The sequence below is a fragment of the Aspergillus foveolatus genome (assembly GCF_047715535.1).
Source record: "Aspergillus foveolatus strain CBS 279.81 unplaced genomic scaffold BDW70scaffold_43, whole genome shotgun sequence".
In the NCBI taxonomy this organism is placed as follows: domain Eukaryota; kingdom Fungi; phylum Ascomycota; class Eurotiomycetes; order Eurotiales; family Aspergillaceae; genus Aspergillus; species Aspergillus foveolatus.
The window spans coordinates 87619-110991 of NW_027396107.1; the positions used below are offsets into that span (position 1 = coordinate 87619).

General features: G+C 49.8%; 11 protein-coding genes across 11 annotated transcripts; 6 read left to right on the plus strand and 5 right to left on the minus strand.

The window, feature by feature from the left end:
* The first annotated feature begins 1212 nt into the window (after positions 1 to 1212).
* Positions 1213 to 2590, plus strand: BDW70DRAFT_140476 (Nif3-like dinuclear metal center hexameric protein). The gene is made up of 4 exons (XM_073737620.1): positions 1213 to 1331; positions 1405 to 1448; positions 1504 to 1629; positions 1689 to 2590. Exons 1-4 carry the CDS (start codon positions 1231 to 1233, stop codon positions 2528 to 2530), a joined length of 1113 nt encoding a protein of 370 aa, XP_073593860.1. The 5' UTR covers positions 1213 to 1230; the 3' UTR covers positions 2531 to 2590.
* A 215-nt stretch (positions 2591 to 2805) lies between these two features.
* Positions 2806 to 4539, plus strand: BDW70DRAFT_140477 (Tim22-complex subunit TIM54). Its single transcript, XM_073737621.1, has 2 exons — positions 2806 to 2970; positions 3039 to 4539. Exons 1-2 carry the CDS (start codon positions 2889 to 2891, stop codon positions 4385 to 4387), a joined length of 1431 nt encoding a protein of 476 aa, XP_073593861.1. The 5' UTR covers positions 2806 to 2888; the 3' UTR covers positions 4388 to 4539.
* Positions 4540 to 4562: 23 nt separating this feature from the next.
* On the minus strand, positions 4563 to 6844 carry BDW70DRAFT_169708 (transcription factor domain-containing protein; the record flags this gene model as incomplete). The annotated part of the gene is made up of 3 exons (XM_073742754.1): positions 4563 to 5729; positions 5796 to 6401; positions 6453 to 6844. 3 exons carry the CDS (start codon positions 6842 to 6844, stop codon positions 4853 to 4855), a joined length of 1875 nt encoding a protein of 624 aa, XP_073593862.1. The 3' UTR covers positions 4563 to 4852.
* Positions 6845 to 8332: 1488 nt separating this feature from the next.
* BDW70DRAFT_169716 (putative C6 transcription factor) lies at positions 8333 to 11338 on the plus strand. Its single transcript, XM_073742755.1, has 4 exons — positions 8333 to 8818; positions 8868 to 9366; positions 9418 to 10180; positions 10240 to 11338. The coding sequence occupies exons 1-4, from the start codon at positions 8672 to 8674 to the stop codon at positions 11321 to 11323; spliced, it is 2493 nt and encodes an 830-aa protein (XP_073593863.1). The 5' UTR covers positions 8333 to 8671; the 3' UTR covers positions 11324 to 11338.
* A 486-nt stretch (positions 11339 to 11824) lies between these two features.
* BDW70DRAFT_87501 (uncharacterized protein) lies at positions 11825 to 13661 on the plus strand. The gene is made up of 3 exons (XM_073745081.1): positions 11825 to 12567; positions 12678 to 13315; positions 13369 to 13661. Exons 1-3 carry the CDS (start codon positions 11928 to 11930, stop codon positions 13447 to 13449), a joined length of 1359 nt encoding a protein of 452 aa, XP_073593864.1. The 5' UTR covers positions 11825 to 11927; the 3' UTR covers positions 13450 to 13661.
* Positions 13662 to 14006: 345 nt separating this feature from the next.
* Positions 14007 to 14892, plus strand: BDW70DRAFT_140487 (DUF4202 domain-containing protein). The gene has a single exon (XM_073737622.1). The coding sequence runs from the start codon at positions 14153 to 14155 to the stop codon at positions 14756 to 14758; it is 606 nt and encodes a 201-aa protein (XP_073593865.1). The 5' UTR covers positions 14007 to 14152; the 3' UTR covers positions 14759 to 14892.
* Position 14893: 1 nt separating this feature from the next.
* On the minus strand, positions 14894 to 16300 carry BDW70DRAFT_87511 (VIT1/CCC1 transporter family protein). Its single transcript, XM_073745082.1, has 3 exons — positions 16016 to 16300; positions 15588 to 15960; positions 14894 to 15533 (listed from the first exon to the last, which is right to left on the minus strand). The coding sequence occupies exons 1-3, from the start codon at positions 16083 to 16085 to the stop codon at positions 15029 to 15031; spliced, it is 948 nt and encodes a 315-aa protein (XP_073593866.1). The 5' UTR covers positions 16086 to 16300; the 3' UTR covers positions 14894 to 15028.
* A 762-nt stretch (positions 16301 to 17062) lies between these two features.
* BDW70DRAFT_140490 (uncharacterized protein) lies at positions 17063 to 17982 on the minus strand. The gene has a single exon (XM_073737623.1). The coding sequence runs from the start codon at positions 17773 to 17775 to the stop codon at positions 17497 to 17499; it is 279 nt and encodes a 92-aa protein (XP_073593867.1). The 5' UTR covers positions 17776 to 17982; the 3' UTR covers positions 17063 to 17496.
* A 264-nt stretch (positions 17983 to 18246) lies between these two features.
* Positions 18247 to 19932, minus strand: BDW70DRAFT_140493 (oxidoreductase, short-chain dehydrogenase/reductase family). The gene is made up of 4 exons (XM_073737624.1): positions 19519 to 19932; positions 19347 to 19454; positions 18846 to 19284; positions 18247 to 18786 (listed from the first exon to the last, which is right to left on the minus strand). The coding sequence occupies exons 2-4, from the start codon at positions 19399 to 19401 to the stop codon at positions 18354 to 18356; spliced, it is 927 nt and encodes a 308-aa protein (XP_073593868.1). The 5' UTR covers positions 19402 to 19454; positions 19519 to 19932; the 3' UTR covers positions 18247 to 18353.
* A 22-nt stretch (positions 19933 to 19954) lies between these two features.
* Positions 19955 to 20243, plus strand: BDW70DRAFT_140495 (uncharacterized protein). The gene has a single exon (XM_073737625.1). The coding sequence runs from the start codon at positions 20039 to 20041 to the stop codon at positions 20228 to 20230; it is 192 nt and encodes a 63-aa protein (XP_073593869.1). The 5' UTR covers positions 19955 to 20038; the 3' UTR covers positions 20231 to 20243.
* Positions 20244 to 20455: 212 nt separating this feature from the next.
* On the minus strand, positions 20456 to 23321 carry BDW70DRAFT_87544 (guanine nucleotide exchange factor VPS9). The gene is made up of 5 exons (XM_073745083.1): positions 21779 to 23321; positions 21653 to 21730; positions 21420 to 21595; positions 20736 to 21364; positions 20456 to 20676 (listed from the first exon to the last, which is right to left on the minus strand). Exons 1-5 carry the CDS (start codon positions 23121 to 23123, stop codon positions 20631 to 20633), a joined length of 2274 nt encoding a protein of 757 aa, XP_073593870.1. The 5' UTR covers positions 23124 to 23321; the 3' UTR covers positions 20456 to 20630.
* Between the last annotated feature and the right edge of the window lie 52 nt (positions 23322 to 23373).

A 23373-nucleotide genomic window follows, 5' to 3' on the forward strand; every position in this document is an offset into this window, starting at 1 on the left:
TAGGCCTAAGTCATATTTCAAACAGGGCTTCTTTTGCCTCTTCTGGCCAGCTTGGGAGCATGTAACGGGCGTACGCAGTATTATTTTCAACTGGCTGTCCTGTATAAACGAGTATCATAAGCTTAGAGAGAGAAACAAAAGATAGAAGCGCAGATATCGTCCTCCTTTCTTTTATCAACCTTTCCCAATCATACGTCAAGGCTTCCGACTTCCCGGACTTGCATGCCGACGGATCCCTTTCCCGAAGTTACGAGGACGGATCTCTTTTCCTGCGAGGCCGCAATTCCGAGGCTGTACACTGATGTTGCAGAGACCTTATTTAGAACCAGGTTGAGGGCATGGCCGACAACCAAGATCCAGGCCATAGCCTGTGACAGAGCAAGCCTTGTCATCAAAGAATATCCTTTCTGCAAAAGAATATCCTTTCTGCATGGAGAACTGTTGGGATATCACCATTGAATCCTGAGATTGTTCTGGTCCAATTTACTAAGAAAAAGGCCTCCCGCCATACCCAAGTGAATCCTTCCGCTCCATACTGCAGGCAGAAGACTGGAGAAAGGTTGAGAAGCTTTTAAACTGCATAGTTTCCAATATTTATGACAAAAATACCAAGAAGTTAAGTTCTACAATGCATCACCTCTCTACAGAGGTTATTATCCTTATACTACGTTGCCAAGGGCTTGAATCAGCTTCCAGAATAAGAAAAAGAAGCGTCAGTGCGGAAAACCTTTACTATTTTAGAGGAGTCTAATCAGATGGTGTCCTTCACGAAGACGAGGCTGAACAACAGCCTGAAGCTTTTGGATGACAGATTGAAGGATAATAAGTGGCTTGCGGGAGAAGAATTCACTGCGGCAGAAGTTATGATGGGTTTCCCGCTGACAACGATGCGATACTTTTCACCCTTTAGTCTGAAGGAGTTTCCAAACCTTTCAAGTATCTTGGACGGATTGGCGAGAGAGAAGCGTATCAGCGTACCACGAAAGAAGGGAGTTCCAGAGTTAGAGCTTGTCTTGGGGGTTAACCCGCCGAAATTCACTCTTATCTGATAGCTACTCTAAAATAACTTACTCTCTTTCATGGCTGCTGACTGGATCCCCACCTGTAGTATATTGTTGCTTGTGTTAAGGGCCTCAGGCATCAATCTGTGGCGCCAGCTCTCGGACTGGAACGCATCTTCGACGACTTCTACTGTGTTACAACTTCCATTTCGCCATCCATCAGTCATTTATGAATCGTATCCCAGCTCGGCTATTTTCCGCCATGTCTGCATCCTTAGCGCCTAGTTCATCCCCATTCACACGGGCAGTGGTGAACTCGATGCGAAAGCTGTAAGCTCCCCGCAGTGATGTTTATGCACAATCTTTTCCACTGAACCTTTGAATCCATTGTTGACTTGTGAAGCTATCCAGAATCCTTAGCAGACAAGAGCTTTGACAATACAGGCTGTGAGTTAAGCTCGGCAAAACGAACGCCATACCATCGCTAATGCCCGAACCTCAGTACTCCTCGAAGCCCCCTTCAATCCCACACGCAGACAGAAGAACTCGGTTCTCCTCACAATTGACCTAACCAAGGCCGTTGCCGACGAAGCAATTGCTCGCAAAGACTCTGTCGTTGTAGCATATCGTACGCAATCCGTGAAACATGGCTATTCCACAGACCAAGCTCACCAATCTCTCGATCAGACCCCATTATCTTCCGCGGTCTCAAATCTCTCACTTTCAATGACCCCCAACAACAATCACTCCTCCGCCTCGCCGCGGAGGGCATAAGCGTCTATTCTCCGCACACGGCCGTTGACGCAACCCCTGGTGGTATGGGCGACTGGCTCTGCGACGTTGTCACAGGCGCAACCACTCCATCCTCGTCGTCCTCCGTCGCCGACCTAGAATCCTCCTCCTCCACGCTCTACTCCGCCCCCACATACCCCAAACCGGGGCCCGTTTCACCATCCACCTCATCTAAAATAATCCCCCACACCCGAAGCACAATCCACCCCTCCCCGGCTCCCGTCCCCTCAGGCCTGGAAGACGCAGGGATGGGCCGCCTAGTCACATTCGCGGAGCCCCAGCCTTTGGCCTCCGTCATTGATAACATCGCAAGCGGCGTAGGTTATCCTGGCGGCATTCCAATAGCCATCCCACAATCCGCGTCCGTCGAGGACATCAAGATCCGTACCGTGGGCGTATGTCCCGGGTCTGGATCGAGTGTGTTGATGAAGGGAGCCAAACAGATCCCTGATCTTCTGTTCACTGGTGAGATGAGTCACCACGAGACGCTGTTTGCCATTGAGAATGGATCTGTCGTGGTTGCGCTTGCCCATTCAAATACTGAAAGGGGGTATCTGAGGGCTGTTATGAAGGATAAATTGGAGGGAATTTTGAAGGGGGAGTGGGCGGAGTTAAGGACGGAGGAGGGCAAGGGTGCAGAGGTGGGCTTAAACGAAATATATGAGGACAAAACGTGTGATGTTCATGTTAGTGAGAAGGACCGTGATCCGTACGGAATTATGGTTAGGCGAGCTTAGACATTTCCGTGCTGAAATATATAAAAACATGGGAACTTGCTTCTTGAAGGGCATGTATACTCTACTGGCAAAGAACGAAGGAACTCTTGGCATCAAATACATAGGGATAGCATAAATGAGTTTATAATCTAGACAGCTATATCTAGTGTCTTCTTAAGTGTACAATTGATGCCTGATAGATCAGTCATCCAACAATCGGAAAAAATCCTGGCCCGAGTAGCTTTGCGTATCCCCGACTTTTTCCCAAGCAACAGATCCAGGCCGACAAGTTGTGACGGAGGCCTGTGATCTGATACACTCATATTGAAACATATACTCCTGCCCGTTAGACATCGCATACGCCTCCAGCATTCCTATAATGGCGGATTCCACCGCCTCGGCCTCCAGTGAGGCCGCAAAGAGCGCGCCCAAGCCGCAAAACCCAGCTTTAAAGATGATGGGTATGATCCATCCCCATAGTCTAGCTATATACAGATTGCAGTGCTGATAATGCTGAAATGAATTAAAGGCCTCCCGAATTTTCGCTTCAAACTCCCCTCCCGTAACTGGATGATCTTTCTCACCATCACGGGATCCTTTACCGCAGCCCTAATCTACGACCGACGGGAAAAACGCCGCGCGCAACAGAAATGGTGCAATCTTGTCGCGCATATCTCCAAAGAATCCCTCCCCGTGGAAGAAACCCGACGCAAACTGACCGTCTTCCTGGCCGCGCCGCCGGGCGACGGCATCCGTTCCGCCCGCGAGCATTTCAAGGAATACGTCAAGCCGATTCTTGTTGCGGCGGCACTGGATTATAATGTTATAGAGGGTCGAAGGGAGGGCGATATCCGTGCGAAGTTTGCGGAAGATATCAGGAAGCAGCGACGGAAGAGTGGGGAGGTTAGTGCTGGTATTATTGGCGATGAGGAGAAGAGCACAGAGGATGTGATTGCAGAGGCAAGGAAGACTATCGGTGTGAGGGAAGAGCCTGGGCCGAGGGGGGATTTGGTTATCGGACGGCATACTTGGAAGGAGTATGTGAGGGGCTTGCATGAGGGATGGCTTGGTCCAATTGACCCGCCCGTGTCGGCGGAGAGCCAGCCAGCACTTGAGGAGCCGCAAGTTCCTGCTGCTGAGGTACCCGCGAACATAGAAGAACAGGCAAATCCAGCACCAGAAGAGGGACAAACAGCGGAGAAGAAAGAGGAAGGAGAGGAGGAAAAGAAACCCGCCAAACCAACGGGCCCGACACCTGCATACGTCGCTCCTAGCGATTATTCCGGCCGAACGCTCCCGCCATCCATCCCGCAAACCCTCGACGGCTCCGCCGCTATCCCCTTCCCCCACCTTCTAGGCTTCCTCAATACCCCTATCCGGATCTACCGCTTCTTGAACAGGCGCTACGTCGCCGACTCCGTCGGCCGGGACGTCGCGGCCCTTGTCCTTGCTTCTCACGCCCGCCCGTATGCTGAGGGTCCTGCTTCTTCCAGCTCAGACTCAGACAGCCCAGTTGACCCCAGCTTGTCGTCGTCGGTAACATACGAGCAACAAACCCAACTCTCGTACGAAGAGCACGACTGGCACAAATCCGTCCATAAAACTGACGACTCGAACCCAGACAAGGAACGTGAGTGGCTAAACGATGTCGTTATGGATCCCCGCATTGCAGCCCGAATGCAGCGGTATGTTCTCTCGGAGGAAGAGGAGGCTCGTGCGCAGCGCATCGCGCAGGGACTTGAGTATATTCGCGGCGAGGAGCGGCCGCCAGTCGTTCCCTTTTGGCAGCGGGTGTGGATTAAGTATGGCTATGGGGAGGATCCGGAGGTCGCCAAGAGGAAGCCTATCATAGGAAATCTTGATGAGGAGAATGCCTAATTTTGTGTTGTTTATCGACGGTTGGGACTCGGAGGGGCCTAAATTCATGCGCATTTCTATATAGACATCGGGTTTGCCTGGTAATGAGGATAAGAAAGACTGTACTCTACTCCATCTCTCCTACGCATTGTACAATAATTCATGCATAATATAAAAAAAAAAAAAAAAAAATTATAACCACCACTCCATACTGTAAATTTCGGCAAGCTGCGTATCACTTGGCTTGTAGCTAGGGCCAGCTATCTATCGGGTATATTTTCAGTCACATAACCGAAGAGAAGGTGTATGACGTTTACTATATGTAAGTTGGATGTAATTGCTGGCAACGCAATTCATTGCCTTGCCGTCAGGAGATTGTTTAGAGCCAATCATTCCTGTTATGCGAAGCCGGTGAGAAGCGCAAACGAGCTAGGCCAGAAAGTAGTGGGATTTGATCTTCTCCCTTCTCCAAGTTGAGGCTAGCGATCAGTCATAATTGTGGTTCTCAGGGCTGGAGTGCTGGAGGTTGAGGCCGCCGTACAGAAAATCCGCGGGAGGCAAAATTGCAGGCTCTTCAGGCATATAACTTCCCAAAGTCGGAGCGTATGTAACAGCTGGGGCCAACAATATACTGCGGACAGGCGCCGACAACTTTTGGAATTCCTGTGACAGAGCATGGTGATTCCACCTTCGAGCTCCGTATTGGAGGAGATTGCCCGCTTGCTTCAAACACTCAAGGGCACGCTCATGACAACGCAGACAATCTTCCAGCTCCAATGGCGGTGGTTTGGGGCAATCTTCGAGAACCTGGGGTGCGGCTGGGACAGGGCTCATGAGGACGTCAAAACTCTGGTTGACTATGTTGAATAAGCGTCGAATGGTCTGATAGACGCGTTGAATCTCGATCGAATCCATCACATGCAGCCGGATTTGACTCTCGAGAATTTGATGAAGTTGGTAGACATAATCAATGCAACGATTGAAGAGAAGTAGTTTGGTGTAATCACATGGTGGAAGGTGGCGGGCTGACGGCGCTAAAATGACAGTTATTGTGTATAAAAACTCCAAGTGACACCTAATAGCGAGGACCTGGGATGTGTTCTTTGGCGTGTTATAGAACCATTCAGTCGCTTGCGAGTAAAGTGCCCAGGTCGATGCCGGGGATTGGAACGAGCGATCGGCCGTGGTAAAGTATTTTTGCTGATAAGCTGCTGACAATATGCGTCTGATTTTGACCATGTTCCAAGCCGGCTCCGAACTGTGAGAGAAGATATACGTCTTCTCCAGCTTAGAGGATGGAAAAGCAACATTTACGGAGTCATCGGAGAACGAAAGAGTTCTATCCAGAGCAGTACTCGTAGCCCTAGGTATCAGTCAATTAGCGCTTCTGTCGCTGCAAGTCGAGTCGGTGACAATGAGGAGACGATACCTATCCAGAGAGTAAACACAATGGAAAACGCGACGCCGAAGATCCTGCTGTTCTGAAGAAAGTACATATTCCGCATGGTGATCCTGGTGCAGCCCCAAATCAACAAGAACTCTGGCCGCCATACCTACAAGGTACCAAGTCCGAAAATGGACCGGGTCGATGAGAGAATACTGCGCTAGGAAAAGAATTGCCTGGATCCCAGCTAGGGTTCCAGGGCGAAGGACATCTTCGGTATACTGTAGTGCTTCTTGAACAAGAGAAAGAGCGTTCCGATGGTTGACGTCCAGTTGTGAATTTGACAAGGAGCCGTAAGCAATGGCCAAAACCATCCGCACAGCCCAATTGTCGAATGGCTTGGCAAAGTGTGCGCCGTTCTGGTAGACAGAATCGACCGAAGCCCAGAAACTAGTTTCGAGAAAGAAGGGCAGCTGGACGTAGAAAGTATCAAAATAATGCTGTATAAGCGGAGTGATTTCGGACCGAGACGGTAGCGGCCGTGGGGATGATCTTGGGATTTGCTCGCCGGATGAAACCGCTAATATCAGATTGGCAAAGGAGGTATTGGATGTAATCCCCTGGAAGTCTCTTGAGGTGGCACTGACAGATCTAGACCGGTGTCAATAGAGCAGCGTTCAATATAGGAAGAGAACCACCCACAGGTAACCGAAATCTCCAACAAGGTCGTCAATGTTTGACACCTCCTGACTATGTGCATGAGTGGCAGGTACAGACGAGGCTGAGGTTATTGAGCTTTCATGAACAACACCTCCTTCATCACCGGTCAATAATCGTTTCCGTTCGCGAAGTTCTGCAGCCCTTTTCTCGAGCCGTTCACAGTAAGCCTCCAGAGATCCAACATAGCTTCTTTCTTTTCCTCGGGGAAATTCATCGCTGCTGGAGCAAGTATCCGCTTTTCCTGCTCTTTCGCATGCCGAACAAGCCGGGAGTTTCCCGTCGCATCTGATCTTGGCGGTTCGGCATCTTGAGCATGCAGCGACTGGCCGACTGACTTTGAGCAGCGGTCTGTCCAAAAACGAGGAATTGGACATTCTAACTGTACATATTCCCTATTGAGATTCAATATCAGTGTGAAGCTAGCATAGTGATTCGCCAGTGTCTCACGAAATAGTCTTCAGATACAGGCTGAGTTTCATGTGAACTCAGTCTGTAAAAGCTAGGAATCATTTCCTCGATAAACAGTCTCCAACACTGTGAAAGATATTATGTTGACTAGATAAAATTAAAGAGTTACTCACCACTTCAAGTGTGTGCTCCACTGCGAATGGTTTTGAATAGAGATTGAGTACGCAGAATGGGGTATGGACAGATTTTGGAGGCTAGCGGATCCTAAAAAGAGCCGCTACCAGGACAGACAGGACTCAGATTCCATTGCAGATCACAGGATCAACGGCCGAGTCTGAGCGGTACAAACTACTTTGATAGTCTTAGCTGCTAAGACGCAATGCGAATTCAGTTCCAGCCGAGCAAGTCAAAGCCTCAAACATAGGGTGCACACCTAGACTTGTATTGATACCAGCGGTATGCCCCAGGTACAGCCAAGTCTTATAGAGACCCAACAGTTAGAGATAAGTAGTAAAAAAAAGAAGACGAGATAAAATGGACCCAGCAGTCGTAACTTTGCATTAGAATCGGACTACGTAGTATCAGGAACTAAAGAGAGAGCGCCGAACCTTGAAGCTGCCCCGCGATTGGCACCTTCACGCTAGGCCAAGTCGGGCACGTCACGAGCTCCGGGCGAACAGTCCAAGGCTTGATTTGCACGTGATAAATCTCGATTTTTGCCCGAGTCAACAATTTGTCAGGCTGTCAGCACTTCGCTAGAGAATCCGAGAAGGCATACCTCGGGCAGGGCACATATAATGGGCCTAATTATTATCAAGACCCAGAACAATAGCTCGCCATCTGGACTCGAGTGATACGGGTATAATTCATGGTTACTTGCCTTTTCACCCCACCACCCCGCCCAGCCCAGATCGTGTTCTGACACTGCGTATCGGTGCCTCCACACCCGCAAAGCCCAGGCAAGCTCATCGTTCCAAGGTTGGGTTTGCTTCCTCCCATATTCGAGGGAGTAAAGCCTGAGGGGGAAGAACTTTCGAAAGCCAGAAAAGAGCCTTGATTTTGGTGGTCGGCAATAATCATAGACATAAGAACAGCATAATTTCAGAGCTTGACTGCAGATGCATCTGTAAGCTTTGATTGGCCTGTGGCTTGGGTTTAAGACACGGCCGTTCCCCTTCATGATTCAGGGAAGGCCGCCTTGGTCGTACCTTTTCTCGGTTTGTTTTATGGCCAGAGTTGCCCGGCACTTGACCTATTACTTCCATTTGTCACCTCAAATTCGATTTCCCAACCCTTCAGGACACTCTAGACTCCGATTCCCTTATCGCGGCTCTCCAGCGTCGCTGAATTTCTGCTCGTCGATCGAAGCGGCGACCAAGTGGGCCCAGGCCGTAAGGCCGACAACCTCATCCCTCGTAGGCTCCACGATCGCGACTACAAGCAGTTGTTGAGACGTTCACCGAAGTCGGTAACGCCCGATAATATCAAGGTGATCAGATGCCTTGAATCAGCTGCAGGTGTCGATTGCATCTTGCTCGCCGTTCGGCCCTTATCCTCACGCTTTCGTTTGACGACGCCGCCTCCAAGAACTATCATGACTATTATGTCGAAGTCGCAACTACGCATAGTGTGCAATTCCTTCAACACAGTCGCATGTGCTTAATGCACACCTGAACGAACTCCTTTTAATCATAACGAGACGGAGCAATTGCAACTTTCCAGACTATATGGAATGCCGGATACTCTTACCACTCACCCAAATTCTGCCGATAATTGTAGCCTTATAACCCGCCATGGCGTCACAGCTTGATCGAAACACCACAAAACCTCGATTCACAAATCCATGGGAAACCTCTCCCTCGAAAACGTCCGAAGAGTCCAGCCCTAGCTTTGATGGTCGGATTGCGCACACTTTGGCAGCTTGCACCAGGTGCAGACAGGTACGCCAACAAATGCGCAGCCAAGCTTATGTACTAATCTTTGGTGTAGCGTAAGACTAAATGTGACCCCGGAATCCCAAAATGCGGCCCATGCGATCGTACCAATGCGCAGTGCGTATATTATGACTCTGCTCGGAGACGTACAATATCGAGGACGTACATCGTCCAGTTACGTGAAACCGCCCGCAGGCTAGAAAAAGAGCTGGAAGAGGAGGAAAAGGATTTCCAACAGGCGGCAGATGCTGAATTGATCATTCGTGGAGCCGGCCGCATTCGGTTCAGGGAATACGACGAGGCTCGATATCTCGGGCCGTCAAGTGGTATCGCAATAACTCGCTTGGTCATGGAACTGGCCAAGCAGAACACCCAGTCGAAAAGTATCAAGGATGTTGTTCCTGAGTCTACCGCGCAGAAGATAAAGGACGTCTTCGACGATGAAAGCGCGAAGCCTACTTCCAAAATATTTCCCCCAATTAGCTTAATCCCCCAGCCAAACCTGCCGACGAAGAATCTAACGTATAAGCTCATCGACGTCTTCACAGTCAAAGGTATGTCAATGCTTCCTCTCCAAATGCGCGGTTGGCTGACTGGCTGTCCAGCGCAAGGGATGCTTCCGACGTTGCATATGCCCACTTTCCGCCAGGAAGTTGAAGAAGTGTTCAACGGTTCCAATGATCCATGCCAAAACTTTCAGTTACGGATGGTGATTGCAATAAGTATGCAAAAAATGAGCCCTGACTATGCAGGGCTAGCGGACAGTTACTATCTCGCCGCGTTGCCGTTTCTTGAAGCATCTCTGAAAAGGATGGACCTCAAATCACTGCAGTGCCTGGTCTTGATAGCTCAGTATTCATTACTGACTCCCACGAGAACCGCCGCGTATTGGGTCGTTGGAACAGCTGTAAAGCTATGCCAAGACCTGGGGCTCACAGAGGAAGCGACAATAACCCAGTCGCGCACTGGGAAGCAGTTGGATCCTTTAGAAGTGGACATGCGGCGGAGGTTATTTTGGATCGTGACTTCGATGGAGTTCGGTCTCTCACATAGTTTGGGACGGCCAAGCTGTTACTCTGTCAGTCATGACTATATCCACGTCAAGTTTTTTGCACAAGTGGACGATAAGTACATTACCCGAGAAGGCATACATCCCGATGCCAAACCAGTCCTGCCTAAGTGTATTGCAATACACTTCTTCAAGATGCGCCTTTTGCAACTCGAGATTCGACGGACCCTTTACTTGAACAAACGGGACAGCCCCGTCGATGACCATGATCCTTGGTTCTCTCAAATGCTCAGCAAACTTGATCAGTGGGTATCGTCATGCCCTACCCATGATGGAGGTAGTGGCTTGAGCGGAAAATGGTAAGAAAGTCTCTATCATATCTCTGTGTTAGATTAGAATACTCACGCAGAACATTCAGGTTCCAAGGCCGGCTGCATACCATGGTCATTTTCATGTACCGGCCATCGCCTCAGATTCCAGAGCCTTCTGTTTACGCTGCCCAGCGATGCTACGACGCAGCTGTTTCCAACATCTTCATGCACCTAGAACAAATTGAGACTAAGTCGGTTGATTTGACTTGGATATTCACTCAGTCGCTTTTTATGGCATTGAACACTCTCCTCTGGACACTCTCATACCCGGAAGTCAGAAAGGAACATCATTTGAAAGAGGTTGAACACAACCTTGAGGTTGCATTACAGGGTATCATGAAGGCTGCAGAAAGATGGCCTGGGGTAAGATCTGCGGGCATGCTATATGAGACATTAATTGCCGCTTGCCTTAGGGCATACAACACCGAGGAATCATTTGTGGTCCATTCACCTTCAAATCCGTCTAGCCATGCGACACCGGCTTCCTCCCAAGATGTGCAAACTCCACCGTCTATGGCAAGCCCTGCCAGCACCGCGGCCTCTATTCACTCACAAAATCTTTTAGCAGGCGGTTCTTCAGTGGCAGATACCACATCGGCTGGTACTTTTTCGAGGGGTCCCTCGGCTGACCGTTCCTTACCTTTCCCACAAATTACCTCTTCGCTATCTATTCCTACCGATCCTGTGAAAGCTCTCGAGCCCCCTCCTTGGGATCCCACTGTCCCACCAGAGGCTGCACCCGACACTCATAATTCCTTGGGCTTTGATCAGCCTGATGACTCATCATTACCCAGGCCGAACCTGAACTTTGATCCATCTACGCCGTTTAATGCATTCCCATCGGTCCTAACGGGACTCCCGGGCTGGGACCCCAATTTCTCCCTATCTTCCATGACCACAGCTGACACGTTCCCGTACTCCAACGCAACAGCTGACCCAATGAACTGGGCTGATACTTTTGGAGGCCAATACTCTCATTACTTCAATGAGGATTACCCTGCAAATCCATGGAGGGGAAGGACATTGAGTCAACAAGAACAGCTGGAATTGATGGATTCGCTGGCAGACCACATTCCAGATGTCACATCGCAACTTGCGATGCAGACAGCGACAGCGCATTATCAGTCATAACAAACAAAGTTCAGAATATCTACATTGGTGCAGGAAGTCACCTATATTTATAGTATAATAAACTCATTGTCCGACTTCGGCATTTATGGGTTAACCTTTCGTATCTCTACTAGTACGTCCATTGTAGTATGAAGTACCGAGGTCATATATATATAGTGAAATTAAATTACCGTAAATTACAATATAAATCACGTGATCATAGCCTCCGTCATCAAACGTCCCTTTCAAGTCCTTTGGTTTCACTTCATGTGCAGATCAAAGGGTCATCAATCTTTCCACCCTTTCCAACTCACTTACTATCAACTTCCCACTCACTCGGCTTACCTCACTTCCATCGTCACTCTAACGACAACTCTGCTGGTCTTCAGGGCGGTCTCATTGGCATGTGTGATTTCTAGGCGCTCGCCTTATCGTCGCTTGAGCGAACCTCGACCTGCCGACCCTCCGTCCATCCCCCCGTCTCTCGTGGTCTGGGTGCGGCAATCCGTCCTGGTGCTGGATAATCTTCGATTGAGGTCTTGAAGTAGGGCTATAGGATAGGGCTGCTGAGACTTTTGCCGCCGCTCCCCCCCTTCCTTCGAATATTCCCCTCCCCCGGCTTCCCATGTCCGATCGCATCTCCTCGGCTCCATTCCGGACAGGACCCCCTTCGCCGTCGCCGTCGTCACCCGCTCCTTTCACCTCTCTCAAAGAGAACACGTACTCGACGATCCCTCCCGAGCAGATCCCACAGACGCCGACATCGCCTCCGTTGATGTCGGTAAGCGCTCCAAACGATGCCTCCAATCTCGCAAACTTGCAAGCATCTACCCAGGCGACGTCGCAATCTGCCAGTCTCTTCTCTCCACCTTCCACAGCGCCCATGACTACACAAAATTCTCAGCAGCCGACAGCAGGTTTAACAAACTCATTTCCTACACCGGCCAGTAGTGTTGGTCCCGACCACATGAATAAGTCGTTTGGGACAGACTTCTCAGGAACAGGAGCGTCTAACACAACAGGCGCAAGTGCCGTGCCAACTCAGCAATCGGAACACAGACGCACGGATCACAATCGAGATTCCGAATCCGCTCAAGCAAGACAAGCAGTGAAGGATTCCCAACAGATGGGCGAATCTGGTCATGCTCCGCATGGCAGTGCCATGGATCTCGATACGGAATTACCAGCGCAAACTAACCCCAATTGGCTCAGCTTAGACTCTTTGCAGAAAGACTTCTCGTCAGCTTTCCATCTTTGCAAAAGCTGTAAGAGCTCCCTAATCCTTGCTATGGCTGTTGCCCTTTGCGCACCTCACAATGCCTCCCCATAATTGTCTGGATCAAAACCTTGTTAACAGTATCCTGCGAAAACACAGCCCATATTGCGACTCGACCGGACCCGTCAGTCGACCTCATTTCGCTGTATGGTTTAGGCCCTGTAGCAAAGTCGGTTGCAAGGAATGATCCTGTCACTGGCGAAAAGATCAATCGTCTTCGAAAGTCATACGAGGGCAAGTTGAAAGGGTTAGGGCTTGCTGGAAGGAACAAAGCGGTCAAACATGATCCCGCAACGCATGGTGGACTCAGGCAGATGACGATGTGGCCGGAAGAAGAGTGGCAAAATCAGAAGGTTTTCGGAAAGGAGATAAAGGTGGCTGATATGGATTCGGCGCTGTACAATCTGCAGATGAAGGCTATGAAAATGGAACCGGGTACGGTACCAAATAACGATTACTGGGAAGACGTGCTAGGACACGACAAGCCGACGAAGAATGCAAACGCGGGAGAAGGCGCCAAAAAGACCCATCCTTCTGCAAACGCTCCTCGGGCTGTTAGCCAGCCGAATGGGACGCCGGTGCCAGCAGAACCCGAGCGTAGTCGCCCGAGTCGAGGCCGCAAGAGACATTATGATGACAATAGCTTTGTGGGATACGGTGAGGGATATGCGGATGACGATGATGATGGTGCAATCTATTCGAATGGCGAAGGGGGAGGGAAGAAAAAGAGGAAGAAGGTATGTTGCTGACGCCTCTATCATTAAACTATCAAATACTGATATCGTTGTAGGACCACGTCCCAAGGATTCCCGCTCCCTCAGACAGAGGTGGAAGCTATGGAGTCGGTATGTTTGGCATCGGTGCGAGGTGACGACATACAAATTTGCAGGCAAAAGCACACTTCTACCTATTTTTATGTTTTCCTCTACTATGCTCCATGCATAGCTATGTTACAGACCCACTGAAGAGGCTCAACACGCTTTTGAGCCCGGTGAAAGGACATGATTTTCAGCTCGACGACATTTTGGTTGTCGGCTTATTCTCAGTACATTTTTTGCATCATGGTGCTGGATATACCCGGCTTACTTGATAGGACGGCGTTTGGGGGTTTAAATCTTACGGGAAGGTCTCTTTTGGCTTCTTTGCCTATTCGAATGGCGGAAACATCAAATGCTGTAGTGCTTTTCTCTTCGCCTTGTGTTAATGGTCAATCCGTTGGTCGGATTTTTCTTTATTAGCTGTTGTCTTGACGCATTACGATAGCGAGGGACGTTTCCAGAGCTGTCTAAGCAGCATCAGTACGGAGCTCTCAGATAGAAACAAGGATCTATCACACTTGCCCACCTCCGTAATTTTCTAGTAGTGTACACTCTGTGGTAGTGCGGTACCTTTTTTCTTGTGGCAGGCAAGGCGGGCCGGGCCCAACCCATAAAATCCAGCCATTACAAACACACCCTCCATCTGGTTATGCTTAACCACAAATCTATCTTAAACAGCAATCGCATCCTCCCTTTCATACATATTTACTACACATAGCTTCCTTCGACATCTCAGGCACAACCGAACGGCCCAACATGTCAACATCATTTGAAAAAGCCCTTTCCCTTATCGACGCTGCGCACGCCCAAGACCCCAAAACTACCACCCCGCCCAACCCCGAATCCTCCCCAGTCCCCTACGAACTCCACTATGCCAACAAAATGACAAAATACCTCTCCCTGCGCAGCCCCTCCGCCTCCGAAGCCCTCCGTCTCGCCGTCCGCGCCCAACATCTCCGTCGCTGGGAAGTTCCGCGGACGGACTTTCCTGCGACCAAAATCGGATACCATAGCTGGCGGAGTCATCTTGCAAAAAGGCAGGCTGAGATCGCTCACTCTTTATGTGTTGAAGGGGGCTATGATGAGCAGTTTGCGGGGCGGGTTGCGGCGCTGGTGAGAAAGGAGGGGCTTAGGAGCGGTGAGGATGAGGAGGTACAGGTTCTGGAGGATGTTGCTTGTTTGGTATTTCTGGAGGATCAGTTGGAGGAGTTTCAGAGTGGATACGATGAGGAGAAGGTCATTGGGATTTTGCAGAGGACTTGGGTAAAGATGAGTGAGAGGGGGAGGGAGTTGGCGCTTGAGATGGAGTTAGGTGGGAGAAGTAGAGAGTTAATCGGGAAGGCCCTTGGTGGTAGTGCTTGAGTCGCAGAGTTGGGTTCGGTCTCCGGAGGGAGAGATCGAGCAGAACGTGGACGGGAGTATTATATATACTGGGTATTGTCTGTTAAGGCCGGGTTGGGCTGGGTTGTCAATTGCAAAAAGGGTATATTTGTTACATTTTTGGCTTCGCTATTGTACAGAGGTGGAGGACTTATAAACTGTCCATCCGGGTATCGATATGATGAAGTGAGATCTTGCGACAGGCAACAATGATGCTAAAGGACGAAGAGGAGCGCGATGAGGGCGAATCAGTCATGAACCCCCATTAATCAACCTCACCAAACCAATCGCCGCGCCCGCAGCAAAGGCCCCAACAACGACCATCTGAATGCCACCTTTAACCCCAGCAAGGATATTGTCCTTCCCACTCCACCCACGCACAACCGCGGTCTTGATATACCCAAAAACCAGCAACGTAACCGCCATGACCGCAACGCTACAATACAGCGCAATAAGCACCTGGTTGAGAAAGAAGTACGGAATCAGCGGAATGAATCCGCCGATAAAATAGCCCAGGGCGAGCGTGATCGCGCTAGTCCAGGCCTGGTTACAGTCTGGCTCAGACTCTTTGCGGTGGAAGGTGATGAGGAATTCGCGGAGGCGGTCGCGCGATGCATGCAGGGAGGCGTTGATGGGCGCGATTGCGTCGTCAGGAACGCCGTGCGAGGCGAATATGTCGTAGACGATTGCTTGGGTTTCGGAGGGAGACGAATCGATGAGTTCTGTAGTTTCGCGGACCGTAGTCTGGTAGGATTCTCTGCTGGGGTTAGAACCGTTACTTGATCTTGATTTTGATAAAGGCTAGACTTACGCTTCGCTCTTTGCCCCGACGTATCCTCCCAAACCCATGGAGATTGCGCCCGCAGCTAGCTCCGCCAGCCCACCCAGCACGACGACCTTTGTGTCTCCTAGCGCTGAGAGACCGGCACTCAGGGCAAAGGGGACAGTGAGGCCATCTGACAGGCCGAGAATGGCATCCGAGACGATGCGCGGGTCGATGCGTGACCGTGTGTTGCTGCTCCCCGTGCTTTCAACATCGTAGTTCGAAGATGATGGTGAGGAGTCGCGGAATGTGTGGTAAGCTCTGCTCCGTTGGCCTTCATTGTCGTGCTCCATGCTTCCACTGCCGTTTGTAATGGTGTCGTCCTCGTCCTCGTCCTCGTCTGTAGAAAGCAGTGGTTTTCCTATGGGGATTAGCCGGAACTCCGTAGAGCAGCTTGCTGGGTAGGGCTGACGAACTGTAGTTTGGTTGTAACAGTTTAGTGCGTCGCTCTGGGAAGAGCTTCTGCTTGAGGAACAAGAGGGCCATCTCGTATCCTCTCCGTTATATGAGGTAGTCTTTTGTTCTGGAATAGGCTCGTCTGGGTTTTGTTCGCTGTAGGCGCTGCTCTTAAGAATCCAAAATAGGCAAAGCTCTAATAGCGGGAGCGGGCGCGTTCCAGACTCCTGACGTCACAGGATCTAGGGTCGATCGCAAATGTTTGGAAGTTCTTCAGCGACCAAAGAAAAGTACGTAGAGATTCTGAAGGGGGATTGTGAATGATTGAGCTACAATGCACCAGCCAAAGCAAGATATTTATCCTCTGGTTTCTCACTTAAATCCGAGCTACGGACGTGCATGTCTGATGTTGCCAATTTTTTTCTCTGCTGCTTCACGCTGCAAAGCAAGTCTCCGCTCGGCCACCTGAGCCAGTCAGAGCGAAGTGATTACCAACCCGCAGCGATCTGCTTGAGCTAGACCATGATCGAGCATGTTGAACACCCCCAGGGCACGGAGAGAAGACAAATGAGATCTTGTTGATTATTCACGGTGCTGCATGATTATTTCTTTTTGTTGTCAATGATTGAGCTTGGTGGGTAGAAATTCTTGTCTTGCTCGGGATTTCGCGCTGTCCCCGAGCTGGTCTCCGCGGACTCGGTGATAACTATGAAGCCGCATGCATGCCGACGTTTTTCAGTCTCGGTCCTCGGGATCGGAGATGGCCATTTCAACGACGGAGGTGTGAGGCTGACTGGGTCCTGGTTCCTTAATCTTAACAGAGTGTTGATCTTGGAAATCAGTGAGATTTACAACTTTAGCACAATTAATTCTAGACTTTAGGAGTCGAAACACTGCGGTTGAGATGTGCTCTGTATAACTGCCAAGCCAAAATTTGATGTTCCTGCGACGCACAGACCACACCATTAATGACCAATCACAGCCTTTTTATTCCAAAAAATTTGCTATATAACCCATCAAAAAGATATCCTATTGCCTTCGGGCATTTGGTCAATTTGAAACGATACAGAGAAGATTAGCATGGCCCCTGCACTAAGGATGACACGCTCAATCAAAGAGAAGCTACCAGTTTTTTTTTGCATCACTCCCAGGCCTCATTTGACCATTTTTTCCTATTTCGGTTATTGAAAAGAAGTTTCTGAAGCCAAGTGGGCCAGCGTTCGAATCACGGCAATGATCATGGTTTTTTTCCCCCTTTTCCATAACTCGCATCTGAACGCACTACATTACGCACGCAGCATGACCGAGAGGAAATCAGCAAATAATTTGTAATTTAGGTCAATACTTAACAGCCAAACACATAAGTTGAGGCCCTTTCTAAATTATTTACAAGTGGATATTCATGCAGCCAGGTATATCAAGCGCCCCTCGAGTACAGTCCTTTGTGAAGCATACCTAGCATACTCATCAAAGCAACTGTGAATTTGGGAGAGAATGTGACCTAAGCACCACCTTCTCTCTTTGCATACTCATCCTCCATACGCTCCTCATAGAGCCGATCCGCCTCCTCTTTGCTCAAACGCTGACCCTGTGCGTCCATAGCGGAGGAGAAGCTGCTCTGCGCAAAGCTGGTCGTCGTCGCATGACCGGTGTTGCTGGTGCTGATGCTGCTTGATGTGGTACCCGGAGCGCCGGCTTGCTGGGAGAACTGTGTGGTGTTGGTATTGGTTTGTCCCTGCAGTTGGTTTGCGGCTTGATCTGCGTAAAGAGGGATAGGCATTGTGCTGTTGGTAAATGAATTCTTTTCTGTTCGTTGAACGAATTGCTCTGTGACAGTATTGCAGACAAAATGCGAAGCTGGCGTATAAATCAGATTGCGGCGTTTAGAGTGAATATATATAGTAGAATGGGTTGACGTCACACGCCACCAATATCGAAGCGCTGAAGGACAGTCACGTGTTATGCTTTGTCGGATATCTCATAGACCCAAAGGTGCAAGGTGTCTCCGTTTGCACCACCCCGCTATGCAATCGGATCAATATTGTGATCGTTTGATCAGTGTGTATTTATAGTTGATGTTCATCGAAGTTACTCCTAGTTCTTTAGACAATTTTATGCACTTGACGATCTAGTCGTTGACATACTAAACGACATGCTTTACTATGATGTGTGGCAATATTTGGAGTGTACGCTGAAGACTCGTACTGGATCGGGATCTTTATTTCAAATGGAGGGGGTGGGGGGAGGGGAGAGAAATTAGAATGTTGAGTGGTTCCTAGTAACTCATTTATTCATACTCGTAATATCAACTTGCCGCAGGCGCCACATTAAGCTGTCGCTTGCTGTACAGCACTACTCCTAACCATTGAGAACAACTCCTCCGTTCGGGTGCAAGCACTGCCCAGAGATAAAGCTACTATCCTGACTGGCGAGGAAAACAAAGCAAGTTGCGATCTCGCTAGGCTGTCCTGCACGACCCATCGGCGTGCCGCTGAATTGTTCGATTGCCTCAGTGGTCATCGTTGCTGGGATTAGAGGAGTCCAGACAGGTCCGGGGCATACTGCGTTAACACGAATGCCTTTGCTGCATTGCTGGTTCGACAGACCGCGCGTGAACGCAACTATCGCCCCCTTGGTCGAAGTGTAGTCGAGAAGGTCAGGTCGACCGATGTAAGGGTTTACCGAAGCGCAGTTGATGATAGATGAACCGGATTTGAGATGTGGCATAGTATACTTAGAGAGGTAAAAGACGGGATGAATGTTTGTGTCGAATGTGCTTTCCCATTGGGACCTGGAATAGAAACCATCATCAGCAAAATGTGTCGTCCTTGTTAGATCTTCGACACCCACTCATCCAAGTCGCTGATATCAGGAAGCATCGTCTGCGTTCCGGCATTGTTCACCAAGATATCAATTCCTCCTAGCTTCTCTAACGCCGTCTCAACAACCTTCCTGCAGTTCTCCTTCTTGCGAAGGTCCGTGGCTAGAAGATAGCACTTCTGGCCAGCTTCCTCAACCCGTCTCTTTGTTTCCTGTGCGTCCTCCTCCTCCTCCGGCAAATACGTTATTAAACTTGAAGCACCCTCCATCGCAAACAGAATTGCGACCGCACGACCGATGCCAGAGTCACCGCCGGTAATGATGGCCTTCTTCCCTAGCAACTTGCCAGCGGCTCTGTATGTCTGGTATCCTTGATCTTCGGAAGGGATCTGCGTCGATGTAGGTTGAGGCTTCTCCATCTGGGACTGAAGACCCGGCTTCTTCATCTGCTGGACGGGGACTTCATGGCCTAGTCCAATAATGATAACGTTAGCCGTGTTTCAGCTGAGGTATATCCTCGCTGATACTCACCGGTTTGAAATTGGCTCTGGGGTCCGCGGGAAGGCTTCTGTGTTTGTGGTTCCATGTTGGCACTTGGTTGATCAGGTACAGCGGGATTGCTGCAAGGAGATATAGTAACTGGAAATCGTGGCTTAAGAGAAGATCCAAGAAGATCACCGACGGTTAAAGCAGTTATACTAACACTGAGGCGCTCGAGGGCGTCAGTATGACGTCTGATCATGGCACTAGGCACGCACAACACTCGTTTATGAAGTCAGAGGTCCAGATCCTGTCGGCCTGTTTCCATATCCTCTGGCGGTGATGGAGCCATTGAGAAGTCGTTCAAGCATGAAGCAGGCTTCCGTCCAACTTTGAGACCTACAGAGGTAAACAGTGGTGAGATACGATGACACCGCCTTACGCCAACGAGGACGATTGCTGGAAGGAAATATATATCCGCTATGGACTCAGGCAGCTATTATATTTTAGTGGTTGATCCAATGGCAAGTTGAGCAATTTTTGAGTGATCCGAAGGTGAAGCGACACAAGTCAGGGACTGCTGTGGTCATCACCCCATGTTCGAGAGCTCGAGACACTAACCCAATGAGCAGTTAACATACAAAAACCTCAATAACTTACAGGTGGCGAAAATCCAGTAAGCACATCTCAAATTTCTATAATAGATCTCCGCAAAAACTATTCGAAGACATCTAATCTAGCAAATGCCATTATCTATGCGAAAGAAACCTCTTCCCCACCCTCGAGCGCCTGGCCCGAGATCTGATGAAAAGGAGTCTCTCAGAGAGAGAAAAGTGCCAAAGAATACGCCTGTCAATGACCCGAAGGCCGTTGAACAGACCGTTCCGCCGCGCTGTGCAATGCAGGGACCAGTCTGTGGTGGACCGCCTTCTTGATCGCAGCCACCCAAACAAGGTAAGTATGAAGAAAAGAAAGAAAAAAAATACTAAATGACCACGGGAGGGCGAAGAATTTATACCTTGCCGAGGCACGTGGTATGGCGCTAGTGGTAAGCGAGCAACTATAGTCACGTGAGACGATATCTACTCAACACAGTTTTAAGATATATCTGACCATATACTGTGTGCTACATAGTGGTCTGGATTAGATAGTGGAATAAATGACGGACCAAAATCACGATTATCTCATTGATTTGGTAAATGCTTCTAGTATCAAACGGGCCTATCTCAGGTCACTAGCTATAATAGTAAATGTTGTACGCCTGGTCTAGGAGAGCGTTTGGGGTACGGAGTAGTCACTACATCATATTAAGATTTGTTGCTGGAAATCTACAAATCAACCCCCACTGAGAGCGAGACATGCATCTACTGCCAGTCCAACCCTATTATCAGCCAAGTTAGCACCATATCTTCCAGACAATGAAACTGCAGAGCGACTGACCTTCCCTCTTTCATCCTGACTACGTCGTCGATCACATCACGGTCCAAGTTAGGAAACATATTTGCGAGTGTCTCAACTACATTGTTATGCTCGGCTCGCTGGATCCGACGGGCCTGCGCATCCTCAGCGCTAGCCTGGCGGGCAGCGGCATCTTGAGCATCAAGCATTCGTGAAGGTGAAGGCTGCGCTGTACGAGGGTGGGACCTTTCGGTCGGTCGTCGCGTATCTTCGCCGCTAACACGAGGCGGTTGGTAAATATTGGGGGTTAATCGCCGTGTCATTCCAGGATGAGGTGTCATGTCTTGCGGCGGTGATTCGGATTCATCCGAAAACATCCTACCTAAAGTGGACAACGGCTTTTGAATTGTTCTCAATAGTCCCGCTACTGGTGCGTTATCTTCCTCCCTAGGTTGTGATGGCTCCCTTCGGCTGAAAGGGCGCGGTACATCTGCGGATTTGCGCGACGGGCCTGGTGCGCTTTCGGAAGATGTTCTTGGATCTGATACTTCGGATGCACGGTTTTGTTCCGCAATGGCCGAAACGGCGGCTTCGACATTTCTTTCAAATTCTTCATCGCTGACAGTCAAACTGGTGCGGTCTAGCGTTTCAATAAATTGTATGGCTCCGGACTGAGGCGGCGGGGTTAGCTAACTTCTATAAAGCAACAGTGGTTTGGGTATTTACCAAGGAGGATAGGTAATAGCCCGCTTCCCCACCAAGCTTTTCCTGATTGCGGAACCGAAGGATATACTGTACGTTAGACACCAGGTGCTCTGGATTGGCTTGAAGTACCACATAAATTAATAGCGGTATAAAAGAATCTGCTGAAGTGTCCGATTTCTTTGCATTCCGCAATAGACCTTATGAATGTCTCAGTGGCGCTTTCTTTTTTTTTGCCTTAAGTGGGAAAATCTTACCAAAGATAACCTTGCAGCAATTAAGAATACATATTACTTTGTCGCGGGGTGCCCGGTAGCCGTTGATTTTCAGAAGTTCTATAAGCCATTAGAAAGTCTTCAATTAGAAATGCAAAAGACTCCCACCTTGCTGAGCAAGATTGAGAAATCGACGACCTGAGGAGCTCACTGGCGCGATATCAAGATGCTCTTCTCTTACCCAGCTGTAAATTCGCATCTTCTGCGCCAACACCTCGTCCCGCTCGACATCTTCCTGATGTTGGCCCTTCCTCCAAGGACCATGCAATCTCTCCATCTCACGCCGCTTGCTTCTGCTCGCACTTCGGGGGATTGATGGAGGACTTGGTATTGTTGGTGAAAATGTCTGCGAGTAAAGTCTATTCATCACGAGTTTCTCCATACCCTCCTTGGCGTTGTCAAATTCGCTGTCAGACACGTCTCGCCATACTTCGCATGCCGCCATCTTATTAGTTATAAAAGCTAGAAAGTCGCTAATGATTTTGACCTGCTCATGGACCATCCATTGCCGCTTGCCGAATTCGTGAAGGAACGAACGTAGGAATTTGGCGACAGGGTCAGCGGTGCGATGCCGTAATTGCTCGAGAAAGCGGTGAAAATCAAAGGGTTGATCAGGCTCGGGTTCTGGCGGCGGAGGAATCGTCGAGGTCGAGGAACGTCGAGTCAATGTGAACTCCTCGGCGGTAGAGTTTCTGTGGAGTTTGTTGGCAGTCGTTGAAGGTTGCTTTTCGAGTGATTGCGAAGACGCGGATCTAGTTTTTGGGGTCTGCTGGTTGATATCTGCCGCTACTCCTTGATCCAGGCTTGATTTCCTGGGTGGGAAATGGCTCTGAGCCCCAAGGAATTGCTCAGCCAGTTCCATGCGAGGGGACAAAACTTGTTCCTGAGCCCCGTCATGAGTGGCTTCCGCAAACTGTCCCATGATGCTCTGAATCTCCGGTTGAGAATCATCGTCGTTTGCACGCTCCTTGCCATTGTATGCTCTCTTTTCATCGCCGCCCGGGACATCTGGCAGCTCTTTCTCCGCCCGATCGTTAATACCGGTACGGTTGACGTACGGCTCATCCTTTTCCGGTGGAGGGGGCGGACTCGCGCTTGTGCCCGGTATAGATCCCTGTTCCGTTCTATCGGCTGCTATTGAGAGATCCCCCATCTGTGCCGATAGGGCGGCATCTTTCTCAGACGCAGTGCCTGGAGTATCCATGACGGTGGGTATGTCCGTTGACTCTCGTGTTCGGGGATCTGACGCGCTCTGAGTTCCCTCTTTCGTCTGATCTAGCAAAGCACTTCCTGTGCTATCTGTCGAGATGATCGCATTCTGAATGTGCTCCGGTGATTCGAGGCCAACCGACGTCACTTGCCGCCCAGCCTCGTCCCCCTCATTGGGCGTCTCCGATCGAGTTTGCCCTGGTATACTGGGGGTCGGGGCGTCTGGGACACCTGAAGCGGACATAAGATAATCGCATATATTGAGGTGAAAAAGGAGAGGTGAGTTTCGACGAATAGCTTCTAGTAGTTCAGACGGAGGTATGGATCATGTTGCAGGTAAGTTGTTCGGGAGGGGCTCGCCGGCTTGGGCGGGCTTTCGCGGCACGAATGGAGACGCCAACTCGGCAGTTATGATAAGCCGGGTTATATGGCTTAAGTGACGTAGGAATCAGTCCTATGGAATCAGGTATATTGAGCTCCTGAAGTTCCAAGTG

Bases quoted from the DNA above. Each gene is read 5' to 3' on its own strand.
- BDW70DRAFT_140476 (XM_073737620.1), top strand. From the start codon at position 1,231: ATGAATCGTATCCCAGCTCGGCTATTTTCCGCCATGTCTGCATCCTTA. The intron at 1,332-1,404 runs GTAAGCTCCCCG...TGACTTGTGAAG, and splicing joins GTGAACTCGATGCGAAAGCT to CTATCCAGAATCCTTAGCAG. The intron at 1,630-1,688 runs GTACGCAATCCG...TCTCTCGATCAG, and splicing joins CTCTGTCGTTGTAGCATATC to ACCCCATTATCTTCCGCGGT.
- BDW70DRAFT_140477 (XM_073737621.1), top strand. From the start codon at position 2,889: ATGGCGGATTCCACCGCCTCGGCCTCCAGTGAGGCCGCAAAGAGCGCG. The intron at 2,971-3,038 runs GTATGATCCATC...AATGAATTAAAG, and splicing joins CCCAGCTTTAAAGATGATGG to GCCTCCCGAATTTTCGCTTC.
- BDW70DRAFT_169716 (XM_073742755.1), top strand. From the start codon at position 8,672: ATGGCGTCACAGCTTGATCGAAACACCACAAAACCTCGATTCACAAAT. The intron at 9,367-9,417 runs GTATGTCAATGC...CTGGCTGTCCAG, and splicing joins CGACGTCTTCACAGTCAAAG to CGCAAGGGATGCTTCCGACG. The intron at 10,181-10,239 runs GTAAGAAAGTCT...CAGAACATTCAG, and splicing joins AGTGGCTTGAGCGGAAAATG to GTTCCAAGGCCGGCTGCATA.
- BDW70DRAFT_87501 (XM_073745081.1), top strand. From the start codon at position 11,928: ATGTCCGATCGCATCTCCTCGGCTCCATTCCGGACAGGACCCCCTTCG. The intron at 12,568-12,677 runs GTAAGAGCTCCC...GCGAAAACACAG, and splicing joins TTTCCATCTTTGCAAAAGCT to CCCATATTGCGACTCGACCG. The intron at 13,316-13,368 runs GTATGTTGCTGA...ATATCGTTGTAG, and splicing joins GGAAGAAAAAGAGGAAGAAG to GACCACGTCCCAAGGATTCC.
- BDW70DRAFT_140487 (XM_073737622.1), top strand. From the start codon at position 14,153: ATGTCAACATCATTTGAAAAAGCCCTTTCCCTTATCGACGCTGCGCAC.
- BDW70DRAFT_87511 (XM_073745082.1), bottom strand. From the start codon at position 16,085: ATGGCCCTCTTGTTCCTCAAGCAGAAGCTCTTCCCAGAGCGACGCACT. The intron at 15,961-16,015 runs GTTCGTCAGCCC...TAATCCCCATAG, and splicing joins ACTGTTACAACCAAACTACA to GAAAACCACTGCTTTCTACA. The intron at 15,534-15,587 runs GTAAGTCTAGCC...TAACCCCAGCAG, and splicing joins GTCGGGGCAAAGAGCGAAGC to AGAATCCTACCAGACTACGG.
- BDW70DRAFT_140490 (XM_073737623.1), bottom strand. From the start codon at position 17,775: ATGCCTATCCCTCTTTACGCAGATCAAGCCGCAAACCAACTGCAGGGA.
- BDW70DRAFT_140493 (XM_073737624.1), bottom strand. From the start codon at position 19,401: ATGGAACCACAAACACAGAAGCCTTCCCGCGGACCCCAGAGCCAATTT. The intron at 19,285-19,346 runs GTGAGTATCAGC...TTATTGGACTAG, and splicing joins CCAGAGCCAATTTCAAACCG to GCCATGAAGTCCCCGTCCAG. The intron at 18,787-18,845 runs GTGGGTGTCGAA...TTTCTATTCCAG, and splicing joins GATATCAGCGACTTGGATGA to GTCCCAATGGGAAAGCACAT.
- BDW70DRAFT_140495 (XM_073737625.1), top strand. From the start codon at position 20,039: ATGCCATTATCTATGCGAAAGAAACCTCTTCCCCACCCTCGAGCGCCT.
- BDW70DRAFT_87544 (XM_073745083.1), bottom strand. From the start codon at position 23,123: ATGTCCGCTTCAGGTGTCCCAGACGCCCCGACCCCCAGTATACCAGGG. The intron at 21,731-21,778 runs GTGGGAGTCTTT...AATGGCTTATAG, and splicing joins TCTCAATCTTGCTCAGCAAG to AACTTCTGAAAATCAACGGC. The intron at 20,677-20,735 runs GTCAGTCGCTCT...GGCTGATAATAG, and splicing joins GTCAGGATGAAAGAGGGAAG to GGTTGGACTGGCAGTAGATG.